The following is a 13814-nucleotide window of genomic DNA, read 5'->3' as shown; positions in this document are numbered from 1 at the left end:
GCTCTCTAATTAAAAAACCTCAACACCTAGTGTTTTTTATTGGAGCCAACATGTGGGATAATATTTACTCATTCAAAAATAATGTACAAGTAGGCTAATGCCAATACTTGATTACATTTCTTATTTATTGCTCACCTGCCAGTGTTGCTCACTGGGATGTGAAAACTCAAGTCAAAATGGGAAATGAAAAATAAATGGTGTGTGACTTATTTCAATGTCCCTCTTCATTTTAAAATGCCCCCAATTGTATTTGATGCTTTAAGAACATAATGGAGACTCAAATTGCAATCTATCTCCAAAGTAGCAAGGTCGTTGAAAACTGAAAGTACATTTAAAAAAATAATAAACTGCTTTCTGTGTAGTGTTTTTGTGCCTAGTGTTTTTCCTGCTCTCCCTTCCCCCCTGTTTTCTCTCCTTCCTCTTTGTTTGCTTGATCTGCTTGATCCTCTTCTAGGTGCCTGGTCTCCTCCCAGCGACAGCCGCGGCTCTCTGATTGGTCGGTCCCGTGGAGAGGCGGGTCTTGGCCACAGCTCGGCTGTTTTTCTAGCTGGACGTCAGATCAGTCACCAGTTTCGGTAACAGCCAAGCGGCGAGGACGACGGGAGCTTACGTTGCTTAACACAACGTTTCAGCAGCTTTTCCGGCTGCATAAGTAGCCTTTTATTAAACGTCCAAACACGGAGAACATAAAAACCCAGCGGAGGAGCTTCACAGTTCGAGGAAAGGAGCCGATTTAAAGGATTTGCTGGCCGGCTCTGTCGTTTCCTGCTCAGCCCTTTGTTTTTCACTGTCGGCTCTGGCAGTCGAGCAGCAGCGCCCCCTGTGATCCAGCGGGGAACAAGCCCGAGGATAGGGAGCCAGACGAGCGGCCGAGCCTCTTGCCTCCCGTGCGACGTGGGTGTCCGCAGCTCAGCCGTCCGATGCGGAGTGAGGATGAGTCCCGCTCTGGAAGCCCTCATGCAGGCGGACGGGACTCCTTATCCCGGGAAAGGGGTGATGCTTGAGCCCTTCGTGCACCAAGTGGGAGGCCACTCCTGCGTGCTGCGATTTGGGGAGCAGACAATTTGCAAGCCCCTCATCCCCCGAGAGCACCAGTTCTACAAGAGCCTCCCTGCGGAGATGAGGAAGTTCACCCCTCAGTACAAAGGTAAGGCTGTCCAAACAGCACGATCATCTCTGTGGCAGTGGCGTGCAAGGTTGTGTTTTATATTGCATAGGGAAAAAACACCCTTATTCACAACACAGAATGTCATCATGGATTCTTTCAGTGGCTCAAAGAACATAGTGTGCACAACTACTGTGCAAAATGTGTTTTGATATTTATAGATGGATGTTTTCAGTGGCCACATAATAACCTGTGTACTGTGTCAATCACGTTGGAGCTGTAGCTGCAAAACACTGCAGGTTGTCTGGATGTGACCCTCATTTTAGAGGGGGGTGGGTGGGAGGGTTTCAAATAGCATCCAATCTAAAGGACTGACTACCTGCTTACGAGGATGCGTAGGCAGACGTGCCCTAAGTGCCGGGTGCTTGGCTTTTAAGCTAGCTATGGTTTCAGGTTGAGATGGAGTGCCATGCTCATCTAAAATAACTGGGACAGATACATCACCTGGGGAGTAATTCACAAGTCATTTGAGGAGATTTCCAGGTCTGGTTTCAGGTCCATCACCTAAACATGGACACAAATACACCTGCATCATGTTCCCTGGCATCCAGGTCCACAGTCTCTCAGCCTCACCGCAGACAATGACACCCAGTACATGCTGAGATGGACGTCTTAAGGCGGCCGTTTGACGGAGCTAAGGCACATGTGTGGTATCTGACTCCTCAGTAATGCAGCATGGGACTATAAAAAGACCCTGGATGAGGAGTGGGACTTGGACAACCGATAGTGGACTCCTGGGGAGTTCCAACGCTCCTCGTCTCTGGTACTTGCCGATCTTCAATTTTACACGATAGTAAGACAGAGAGAGATGTAAAACATTCTTATCGAGGTTCATTATCCTTTCTTAGAGATAAATATATTCAAGATTAGTGTTGTAGAGTTTCAATTTATAGACATGTCCTGAATTCACAAATTATTGGGACCATTAAGGCTGTTGAGGCAGCATAGATTAAGAGATATGGATCAGTCAGGAAGGACCTTGAAGCCTCCGTGTGCACGATGTCAGGTGTTACAATTTAATGTCAAGGTAGTTACCAGACAGCTGATTGGGTAGCTGGACCTTTAGAGCCCAATAAAATAATAGTAATTGATAATGATGTACAAATCGGTCAAACCCCCGTAGTCAGTTTATGCTGATGGGTTGTAAAAATCTCAGTCGACACACCTTTATCACAACTTTACGAGCCCTTCTGTTGAATTTAATGAGAGTGACTCATAAGTTCCCACACTCACTGCGGTGCTGTGATGACAGTGCAGCTCTGAGCGGACAGCACAGTCCGTCAGGATGGATCTCAGAGGTGGGGCTTCCTGCAGGAGGATGATGATGTCAGTGCACATGACATCAGGCAGGCCTCTGCCTGCAGAAGAAATATGGATGCTGGATCCTCAGGCCCGCCGTCTAACATGCAAAAAATGCACTTAAACGTCAGCTCTGATAGTCATCAACATTTATTATTGTGTTCCTTGGCTGCTTTGTAACGGGATGACTACTACATGTATTGTTGTGTCTTGTATCATGTATTTTGGATGTTAAGACAGGATCTATGACATTTTTTCTCTCTGTGATCTGTTTCGACCACATCCCTCCTTCCTGTCTGAGGTTTATCTGTATCAGCCGCTGCAGCTGTGATGTTTATTCTCAGTGCGACACCTCCCCCACTCCGCACACAGACGTGCAATACACAGGGCCTTGTAGGGAGTTTTATTAGGGAATGGTAGGGGGGTGTATCAGGGTGCCTGTTTGTGGGTCATATTACAAATTAGCATTGGCATCAAGGTACATGGTGTCTCTGTTATCATAAAAGTGATTCCAGAAACATCTAGTAGCCTTGCTTTCTCCCTCTGTGTTTTCTTTATGCATTTGTCAAATTATGTTGAAAATTACTTTTGAAATGACTCATACTCTAAAATGCACTTTCGATGGATTTTGCAATATGTCATAACTCTATTGTTTCATTTAAGGTTGATGGAAATGTTACTGAATGTCTGCATTGTAGCTATGCAACAGCTCAATGTATGCACAGTATGCGTGTGGGTGTATCTGAACCATCTGTATCATGAGTTTTAGTGAATGTTTCGTGAGACTGTTTGGAAGTTGATTAATAAATGCCCTGCTGAGTTTGAAACATTTCTGCCTAGTGTGATTTTTTTTTCAAATCTCTTGGTTACTGATTATGAATAATGATTGTGTGCTTTGGTAGATGTTGTTCAATGTTGTGCCATGTTGATTCTTTTCTATCTGACATGTATATGTGTGTGTTGTGTAGACATAGGAACATGCCAGTCACTGTATGAATGTGTCAGTATCATGTGTATATGTGGTTCAGATGTGGTTGTTGGTTCAACTGGTGAAAGTATTACCAAACAAGAATGCATTAATGAATACTTTCTCGTCCTCCTTTCCTCAGGTGTAGTTTCAGTCAGCTTTGAAGAGGATGAGGAAGGGAACTTGTGCCTCATTGCCTACCCCCTCCACAGCGAATCAGGGGACCTGGAAAACAAAGACCCGTCAGCAGACTGTGAACCCAAGAGCAAAATGCTGAAGTGGAGCAACAAGAAGCAGTCGTCTTTGCTTCTGGAGAACGACAACTATAGCAAGGAGAGAGCTCGACACAGCCGTAAAGAGGACAAGATCATGAGGTGAGGATGCTTGCCTAAGTGCTCGTGCAGCCACTCGTTATTGTGAATCCTGTCACGTAAAATCTAATATATTTCTGTGTTGTGCCCTTTGCAGTTATAATCGTGATGAGGTGCCACAGCAGCAGCAGCAAGCAGAGGTTCTATATTTCAGTCTTGAAAAAGGCAATGTGGTGCCACAGATCAAACACAACCCCTGGAGCTTGAAATGTCACCAGCAGCACTTACAGAGGATGAAGGAGAACGCCAAGCACCGCAACCAATACAGTATCCTTTCACAAAGTGCTTCTCAGAGTGTAGTCATGTGCAGGGTGATGGAGGGATTGGTCAGTTTTTAAAATAAGTGATCTGTGTGATCTTAGGTGTGTGTTCCTTAACGCCCTTTCACAGAATTTATCCTTTTGGAAAACCTGACATGGCGCTACACAGTACCATGTGTCTTAGACTTGAAGATGGGAACTCGCCAACATGGGGACGATGCAACAGAGGAGAAGAAAGCCAATCAGATTCGCAAGTGTCAGCAGAGCACATCTGCGTCCATTGGAGTGCGACTCTGCGGCATGCAGGTAAAGTATAGAGGAGACACAACTCAGCGTTAAGGTTCCTTTTTACTTGGTTTTACTGTACATGTAGAGCTGTGGGGCTCATGTTGCTGTGTGACCCCTGCAGGTGTACCAATCAGACTCTGGCCAGCTGATGTTCATGAATAAGTACCACGGGCGTAAGTTGACCCTCGCCGGCTTCAAGGAGGCTCTGTACCAGTTCTTCCACAACGGCCGTCGCCTGCGTCATGAGCTGCTGTCTCCAGTGTTGCGCAGACTTCGAGAAATGCAAGCTGCCCTGGAGGCCTGCGAGTCCTATCGCTTCTACTCCAGCTCCCTGCTCATCATCTATGACGGAGACCCTCCCAGGACTCCCACTAGACCTAGACATCGAGGTGGGGAAGAAGGCGATGAAGATGAGCCATCTGATGAAGAGGAGGAGGAGGAGGAGGAGGAGGAAGGGGCTTTCGGTTTCCCTCGTTCCTCCTCGGCAGGCGGCAGCGCAGGCGTGGCTGGAGGAAGCAGCAACAGCAGCAGCGGTCGCTCATCCCACAGTGCGGGGGAAGCCAGCAGCCCTGTGGTGGATGTGCGCATGATTGACTTTGCTCACACGACCTGTCGGCACTACGGTGAAGACAGCGTAGTGCATGAAGGCCAGGACAGTGGGTTCATCTTTGGCCTACAGAACCTGATCACGATAATCTCCCAGCTGGAGGATCACAGTACTGACTGAGGCTTCAGTGGATTCAACATGGTCTAAATTTCAAGCATGGGAGAAGCTCACAGAGCTGAAACCCTGCTGCCCTGAGGTGCATTATCCTGATGCCTGCGTAGGGGTCTGCTTGGTGGAAACCTCAGACACCTCTGGGTCGGGCGAGAGTCTGTGTGGCCGTTACTGCGCTCTCACTTACCTGCCAGAGGAAAGGGGCTGCCTGTGCCCTTCCTTGCACTTTTCTCTTTTTGAGACTGCTCCTCTTCTTTTGTTATACATGGTAGGAGAAATGTTGTCTGAGACAGAAGTCTCTCAAAAAACATGGACTCCTGTAGCATCCTAAGACTCTCCTCCCCCTCTCCTCCTCTGGTACAGACAAGTTTCTTTATTGATAAATTCTCTCTGAGAGAGAAAGAGCGAGGCAGAGACAATTGAAGCTGTAGTTAGCTTAGGAGCCTGTCGTGGTGCTTTACCTGTGATATGAAATACTTTGTTTTTTTGGATGAAGTTTGGACTACTGGTCCCCAACAGCACAGCACAATATTAGTGGGGAAGTTAACTGAACAAGCTGACCTTGGCTGGCTGGGTCAGCAGCCTTGTAGCAATTGACAAGTTAAGCATCTGATAAGAACTTTTTGTGTTTCTATTAGTGTCTCTTAAGACACTTGTAACAAATATGGTTTGTTTGTTTGTCTACCAGGCACTTGAATTTACACTTTTTGGTGGAAGAAGATTATTTAGCTCTAGAAGAAGGGATTTGCCTTTTTTCAGCCGTTGCTCTCCTCTCTACTCTTTGCCTATAAACAAGACTTTTTGGAAAAGGGGATTGCAAAGGGGAAATATCCTTTTTTTGTCACTGTCTTTATTTTCATCTGATCTTCTCCTCTTCATTCCTAAAAATTTGACTTAAGAGAATATATTGATAAAAACACTAGCTACAAGAAGACTATATAGAGACTATTTATTTGAAAGGATTGTTAAAAAAAAATGGAAACGAGTACATTCCATATTACCACTCTAAATGTTCTGTCCTCCTGATACAGACTTTGATTTATTTTGTTATTGCAAGAGCTTTCTTGTATACCTGTGTGTTAACAGTGTCTTGGAAAATAAAGGCATTCATTGTGGTAAAATTCACTGTCCATGTTGATTTATTTGCATAGTGTGTGTGGTTTGAAATGTGCAGGTTACAGTAAGGGTTATGGCATTTAATTGTGATGCTTACAGCCAGGGTTGGGGGTAAGTCGATGCAGTACGTCAGCGGGTGTGCTTTGCGCGTGTGTATTCATGAATAATATGCATTGACTGGGCAGGAAATCCTGAAATGGGGAAAGGGAAGTGAAATGTGAACATGATGACAGCTATGTGAATGCAGCTGTAATAAAAGGAAGCACTGCTTGTTTGGAACATGAGTCATCCTTTGTGTTGAACACTATAGAAATTTACGATCAGTTAGTTATTCGTCACATTATACCCACAACTTCAAACAACACTTTGAACTGGTAATCAAATGGTTCTTTTAAAACAGGACCTGTGCTAGTGAAGAGGGAATCAGTACTTTAAAGAATTAAGGTGTTTGTGCATGCAGGAACGTGCCCCAGTAATCCTTACTAAATAGCATATGTGACTACTATTAAAACACCCTTTAATCTCCACAAAGCAACAGAAACAGTCGTCAAATCCTCTGATTTCAGAAAAGCTTACTACTCATCACAAGTCATGCTTTTATATTCTATCGGAGTCATCTTTATGTAAGTCTGTTGTCAGTTGTCACGTGGCAGAAGATGATCCACTAAAGGTGTGAAAGAAGGAATAGGTTTGAAGTTTTTCTCCACATGCCATGTATTCAGAAGTTTAGCACAAAAGTAACGTAAAAATAAGAGAAAGTTTAAACTGCTCTGTGGCCTTGGTTGGAATATAATATGTGTGGGGTGGATAGATATGATCTGAAGTTTGGTGTCCATCTCATATAGAACATCCAGCTGTGGTTGAATGCTTTACAAAAACAGAAATATAAAACCATGTGGATCTGGGATGATGACAGTACAAGGTGTGCCACAAAAGTTTTAGGACTGGTGTCACAAAAGATATATTTCAAATGCAAACTACAAACTAAAAGTTTTCCCCTTGGTAGTAATCCCTGTGGAGTCTAACACTTTCCCAGCCTTTTCTGCTACTCCGCCATGCACTCCTGGAAGGATTCTTCCGGGATCCTCCGCAGCTCTGTCGTCACAGCCATCTTGATGTCATCCATGTCTTCAGAATAACCCCCTTGAGCTTGGGGAAGAAGGAAGATCCCACGAAGTCAGGTCGGGTGAGTAGGGAGGTTGCTCCAGCACAGTGATGTTCTTCTCAGCCAGGAACTGTCGGATGCTCAGGGCATTGTGAGCAGGTGCATTGTCATGGTGAAGCAGCCACGACTCTCGCCTCTTCTCGTGCACTGAATGAAGGAAATGCTGCAGGATCTCTTTGTCAACGTGCTGGTTGATCGTCTGAAGGGGAAAACTCGTAGTTTGTAGTTTGGGTTTGAAATATATCTTTTGTGACACCAGTCCTGGAACTTTTCTGACACGGCTCGTATTAAGGGTCATTTACAGCCCCAATGTTACTGTCTTACTTTATAAAATTCTCTATTATTTTGGTTGTTATGCACCAAAACACTGAGGCAAATTCCTTGTTTGTGCAAATAATAAAACTGAACACTGGGAAAATGCAGCTTCTACGTAGTAAGAAGTGAAGTTATACGATTATGAACCAAAACATCAGGACCTGGTACCATAATTTGTACTAAATGTATCCACAGCAAAATGCCAGCACAACAGGCTTTGGGTTTTTTCCTTTGTTTTCACAAGTTTGCTCAAGACAAAGTTTGCAAACCTGATTTTACATGCGTCATTGTGGAGTTCATTTGTTAAGCAGGTTAGCGGAGGTTGCCGGCCCAGCTGCTATTGAGCGGTGACATCGGTGACTGATCTGCACTTGGCCGACGCAGAGCTCAGATTAGAGACTTCAAACATGAAAACCCTCCATTGTAGTTCCACAGGTACAAACAGGAAGTATTAGAAAGCGTTAGCCGGCAGCTCAAATGACCAGTATTTGTTCAACCCCCCCTGTGTGCACCCTGAACTCCATAGTGAAAGTTGTTGCCTGTCAAAACCGGCAGCTTTGTAGTCAGCCTAATCAGCTTTTCCAGCAGCGCAGAACACTCTGGGCTAAAGAGAGTAAGTCCACTGAAACACTAGCTGTGTGGAAAGTATGCCCAGAATCCTGCGTCACTTTTCAGCAACTTGGCACACCTGCTTCACACGAAGGGTGGAGTGATTTGTAGCAGCAGAATGAGCTTTCGAAGGCCACGTAGCGAAGCCGATACCTGCTTTCAACTGCATGACTTGCAATGACTGAATTAAGTAAATAACGACGCAGAGGCGGTTTTGGCTCTTAAGAAATATTCTTTACTTTTCCATAGAATGAAACAGTAGCTGGTTGACAGGTTTGCTAATCTCTTTTTGTGTGCTTGTGCATGTGTAATGAGACGCATTTGTCCACATTAGCATAGAAACTACGAGCCACGAGGAGCAATATAAAGACAACCAATGACCACCAAAACCACAGTTCACTGACAGCTGGATGGAACAACATGACTCAGAGCCTATGACTGACCCACATACTCACACTTTATGCGCAACATTAAGATCATTCATGCGAATACCACAGAAACATAGAAATGCAAACGCTTTTTACTTGTTTTTTTTTTTTTTTTTTTTTTTTTTTAGCTTAAATGGTTTTCTTTACAGCAAAATATTCTTTTGACTTTTGTTTTAGATTACGTCATTTGGCTCCTATCTGTTGTCCTGCCCAGCACACTGGAGAGGTTTGGTACATCATCAAAGGAGGGTGAAGGGCAGAGACGGTCAGTTTAGGAGAGATAACAGCGTGAGGCACGAGATGAGAGGGATTATCATTTCCTCTTTTCAGATCTAAAAATAACCGCTGCTGGCTACAAAACAGATTAGATAAATATGTTTTGCTCCAGAATGGCATAGATTCAAACTTGTTCATATGGTTTTATTGATTAATTTAGGAAACAGTGCAGAGTTTTGTCCCCTCTGTTTATTCAATTTGCTTATTTCTATGACATTTTGCATTTTTAGGATGAGCAGACTTGTTGTTCTGTGCTGTGCATGTGCTGCATGCATGTGGTGTTCTGGTATGGGATATTGACAGTTGCCTTGGTGACTGAACTGACTTTTTTTTCTTTTTTTTTTAAAACACTGATGCATTACTATGGCAACAGCATGGGTATTTTTAGCCCTTCTAAACCACAAAATGCAGGGGTGCCGTTGCTCATACAAAAATATTCGCTTAACCTGAGTCACTGACACCTGGCATTTAAGCTAATGTCAGGCTGAGGAGTCAAATAAAACTTGGCCTGACAGCTTGTTTTTATTTTCACCGGATTGCTTCATTTTCTTTAAATCTCACACAAAAAAACATGACAGTGTAACACTTGGAGATTCTTGGTAAATGTGATCAGATTTAAGGTAATTGGATCTAAACAGGAGTTTCACAATGTCCTGAAAGATCTAATAAAGCCTAACTGACCTGAATAGGATACAGGAAAGCAGAAGTTATTATGTAAGAGCTGGTGTGATTAATCTTACTCTGTTAATGCATGAATGCAGCTCTTTTTGCTTACGTGTAGGTAAACATGCAGGTGTTTGTGAGGCCTGCAGTGCACACATGGTGGTGACTGACACGGTGTTACAGTTTTCATAGCTCAAAGGTTAGGAAAATTGTTATCTGATTGTTTGTCACTCCGGCCACCTCTGTCAGCATTACTTTAAAAGGTATTCTGTTGCAGGACATTGTCTCGTGCTGTTAAAAAAAAAGGAAAAGAAAAAAGAAGAAGTCACATCTCAGTGAAATTAAGCACTGAAATAGAATTTAAAACTGCAGCAAAGCACATGCACTTTCATTCTCCCTGCAGCAACAACAGACAAGTGTGTGTTTGAGCTTAAAATAACCCAGACAGGAGCAGAAAAGCAGAAGGAATCTTGAAGCAGTCCGGAAATGGTCTCAACCACGGATGTACAACCTAATGTTTGAACAGCGGTATTATTGACCTATGTGCCGTATTCAAAGATGAGAAATGTATTAAGGTGAAATATGTTCTGGAAAAGCAAGATTTCTTTTGATACTTTGAGCACTGTTTTATCAGAGAGAGGATGACTAATCCCAATTTAGACATGAAGGGCATAATTTGATTAATGTGAGTACAAATAATCAGGGCAGCCTTCAGGGGAACCAGAGACAGTGCAGCATTATACTGAGAGAAACTAACGGGAATCAGAACAAAAGACTGAAATTTTAGATGAAGAGTAGCACGGCACTACCACCAACTCATGTGTGAAGAGAGAGTTTGACTGTGAAAATGGAACCAGGCTCTCCATAACAATCTATATCTAGACAGTCACTCGGAAACCATGTTGGAAATTCTCCGGGGACCTGAAGGTAAACCACACTCTTGTTTCTTGAGTTGCAGTAAAGTAGGCCTGCCTGGACAGACATTGTGGGATCTGTCATTCTAAATAACTATGCTGTGAGGTAATTACGGAACACTGAGGAGATCATAAAAAGAAGAGGTGAATACCTGGCATAAATGTTTTGCTCTTAGTCAGCAACAAGGCTGATACTCCAGGTAGAGTCAAAGGAAATATTAAAAGGGAAAAGTAGATCATTTACGTGGAACATGATGCCAAACAAGTAACTGTTTAAATATTGAATAACTGGAGATGGGAGAACGAATGTTCTTCTTGTTGTTTCCAAATGTAATTTCCACACACACACTACGTCATATGTTCAAAGACGATGATGTCACAGCGTGTTATATAACCGCTCTTGAACCATGTTCAGAAGATCAATCAGATAACACGCGGCCACCGGTAGGATTAAAATCACAGTTAATTGGAATTTTATAACACAGTAAACCTGAACGTGCTGTGCTGTTCTTACAGCTGCTGTCCCATTTTCATATCAGGCCGGTTGTGTCTCACTTAAGTGTGACGCTTTATCACATCTTTAACCTTTGTCCTTGAGCGGTTAATGAAAGTCAGCTGACATGCATTACTTTGACCAACTGATTTCTATATCTATAGATAGATAGATAGATAGATAGATAGATAGATAGATAGATAGATAGATAGATAGATAGACTGGCTGCACTTATGCAAGACTGCAAAATGTCCTCTGCTTTCTCTGAATGCTCGGGTCAAAGGTCATAGTAGTGGGTACATTGAGGTGCTGTGAGATAAAACAGTACAACATCTCTATATCTCCTCTGGACAGCAGCAAATGGGACTGGGATTGTGTAACACTTCAGCAGTGTAATGGACTGTTTTGTCTCATTTGTCACCAGCTGCCACCAGGAGTTGTGTCAACGGCTGTTCAAAAATATATTTATATCACTGAATTCACAGTCTGCTGTCTGGTGAATCACGCCACACTGTTTGTTTGTTTTGTATACAGACGGGTTACAAACTGAGGAAAATTTAACATAAATTGGACAACCAATGTATCAGGCCACTTTTAGAACAACTTCAATACTAGCTGACATCGGTGTTTGTCAAGTTTCTCACTGTTCTTCAACACAAATTCTCTCATTTGGTGTTTTGATGATAGTATTGCAGGCGTTGTAGGCCCAGTCACAGTGGCCTTTATAACACATCAAAACTGATATGTGGTGACCTTCACTTCTAAGGTGGCCAAAGGATCCAAACCATACCAGAAATACACACCCTCTCACATAAAAGAGCCAGCGGAGCCTCCTGCTATAGGGGTCAAGCTTTCAAGCCTATCTCACACAACTACATGCATAGTTTTCCTTTAATTGTTAGATAAATAGACAGTTAAATTTCATCAACCATATGTAGTTCACTTCGACACAAGCTCAGAGAAGCTGTGAAATGAGTGCTGTGATGAGTAATGTCTGTGGCGCTGACAGATCTGACTACCTATAGGCCTGATTTATCAACATGTAACTATAGTTGTCAGACCCATATGCAAAGTCATCCACTGAAAAGATAAAGTTTCTAAGGCGTTTATATAACAGAGAGTAGCCCGAGCATGTGAGGGTGTGATGTACATGAAGGAATGAATCCTGTTTTTGTGCTGTACCGTAGAAAAACTCTTTTCTGAGCCGGTCAAAAGAACTGAAAAAAGAAAAAATATCACAGGCGCATTACAGCAACGGCACACTCAGTTTCCCCGAAGCAACCACGCTGAAGTCTATGAGTATGTGAGCTTAAAATAGCCCAGACAGGACAAGACAGGCAGCGAGAGCAATGAGCGTACAGTTCATAGTCTGGATTAATCTGGATTAAGCTTGATGACTACAGTCCCGTTAAGGACGGTTAACTCCTACGGGGTTACGTTGTGACTTGTCATTACAGTTACCACATTCTCATGAATTGTTTTGGTTCTCTGCCGGTTAAAACACGGCTATATTAATCCTCTTCCCATACATTTTCCATTTCATACATGCCGTGACACCAGCGTCTTTTCCTGAAATAATTGGTGCGCCCACAGATGGATTATAATGAGTCAGTGTCTGTGAGTGGAGGAGGTGAAGGCAGGAGGTTTCAGTGAAAAGTCCCACTCACTTTGTAACGCTCTCATTCATCCGCAGCACGATATCTTAAAATTACTATAATTAGGAATATAGAAATGAACACTTACTGTAACTTTCATGTCATATTGGTTCGTTGATTCTCCTGAGAGAAATTTTCAGAAGAATATCCTAATTTTTACAAGACAATATAGATTCTTCATTGTGTATCGTGGCATTTTGAGTGACATTTTATGAAGATTGTATCTATACCGCCAAGATAAATTATAGTACTGTGTTTACTGTCTTATGTGAGTGCTGTTAAACTGTTGTATCTACAAGACGTTTAGCTATTGTCTCATATTCTCTGTTCTTGTGCATTATCATCAAAAAACAGCTGGTCTTTTTAGACACTTTTCAGCTCATCTTGTTTAAACAAGAGCCTACACATCACGGCAGGGTTCACTTGGCTGTCGTGTGTTTACATTAAGAGCAAAGATGTCAGGGAACCTTTAAACAGGTTACATAAGACATCGAGGCTGGACTGACCACAGCTGTTACAGTGAGATTAAGAGGACGGCAAAAGCAAAAACAACAAACCCCTCCCCATCCTGCTGCTCTGGGATTTAAAGGTGCTATTATTTACAAAGCTTTATGGCCAACTTGGACATCCCACGTTGCTTTTTTTTCTCTAACCCTCTGGGGCTCCTTTCACTCTCTCTATAGAATGAGAGGGATTAAAGCTATCTGTTGACAGTAACACCAGTCTTAACCCTCCAGCACTGACGCACCAAACTCAAATATCTCATAACAGCAACTACTGGATGGATTTTCTACACTGTAAATCATTTTAAGTTTATTTAAGTTAACTGCTCTTAACTACACTTTAAACTACAAAAAAAACCAAACTGGAAATGCATCTGTTTATATTAAGTAAACTAGAAAAGATAAGTAGATTTAATTAAATTATTTTACAATGTTTAACAGTATGCAGACTGTCATGATTTGCATTCTATACATCCTACTGACTTTACTGATCCCTGAATTTTCCACTTGTGCAACCACAAGATTGACATTTGTGTGTTTTGATGAAATATCTCAATAACTATTGTATGGATTAGCGTGGGATTCAGTGTAGATGTTTCTGTCCTAGCT

At 42.8% G+C, this 13814-nt stretch overlaps 1 protein-coding gene across 1 annotated transcript; it reads left to right on the top strand.

The window, feature by feature from the left end:
• The first annotated feature begins 553 nt into the window (after positions 1-553).
• On the top strand, positions 554-6191 carry LOC103358728 (inositol hexakisphosphate kinase 2-like). The gene is made up of 5 exons (XM_008283807.1): positions 554-1147; positions 3574-3805; positions 3900-4069; positions 4193-4368; positions 4472-6191. Exons 1-5 carry the CDS (start codon positions 934-936, stop codon positions 5075-5077), a joined length of 1398 nt encoding a protein of 465 aa, XP_008282029.1. The 5' UTR covers positions 554-933; the 3' UTR covers positions 5078-6191.
• The last annotated feature ends 7623 nt before the right edge of the window (positions 6192-13814 follow it).

The sequence above is a fragment of the Stegastes partitus genome, unplaced genomic scaffold, assembly GCF_000690725.1.
Source record: "Stegastes partitus isolate 25-593 unplaced genomic scaffold, Stegastes_partitus-1.0.2 Scaffold328, whole genome shotgun sequence".
Taxonomy (NCBI): Eukaryota; Metazoa; Chordata; class Actinopteri; family Pomacentridae; genus Stegastes; species Stegastes partitus.
The sequence above is the reverse complement of the archived record's forward strand: the minus strand, read 5'-3'. Positions and strand labels throughout refer to the sequence as shown.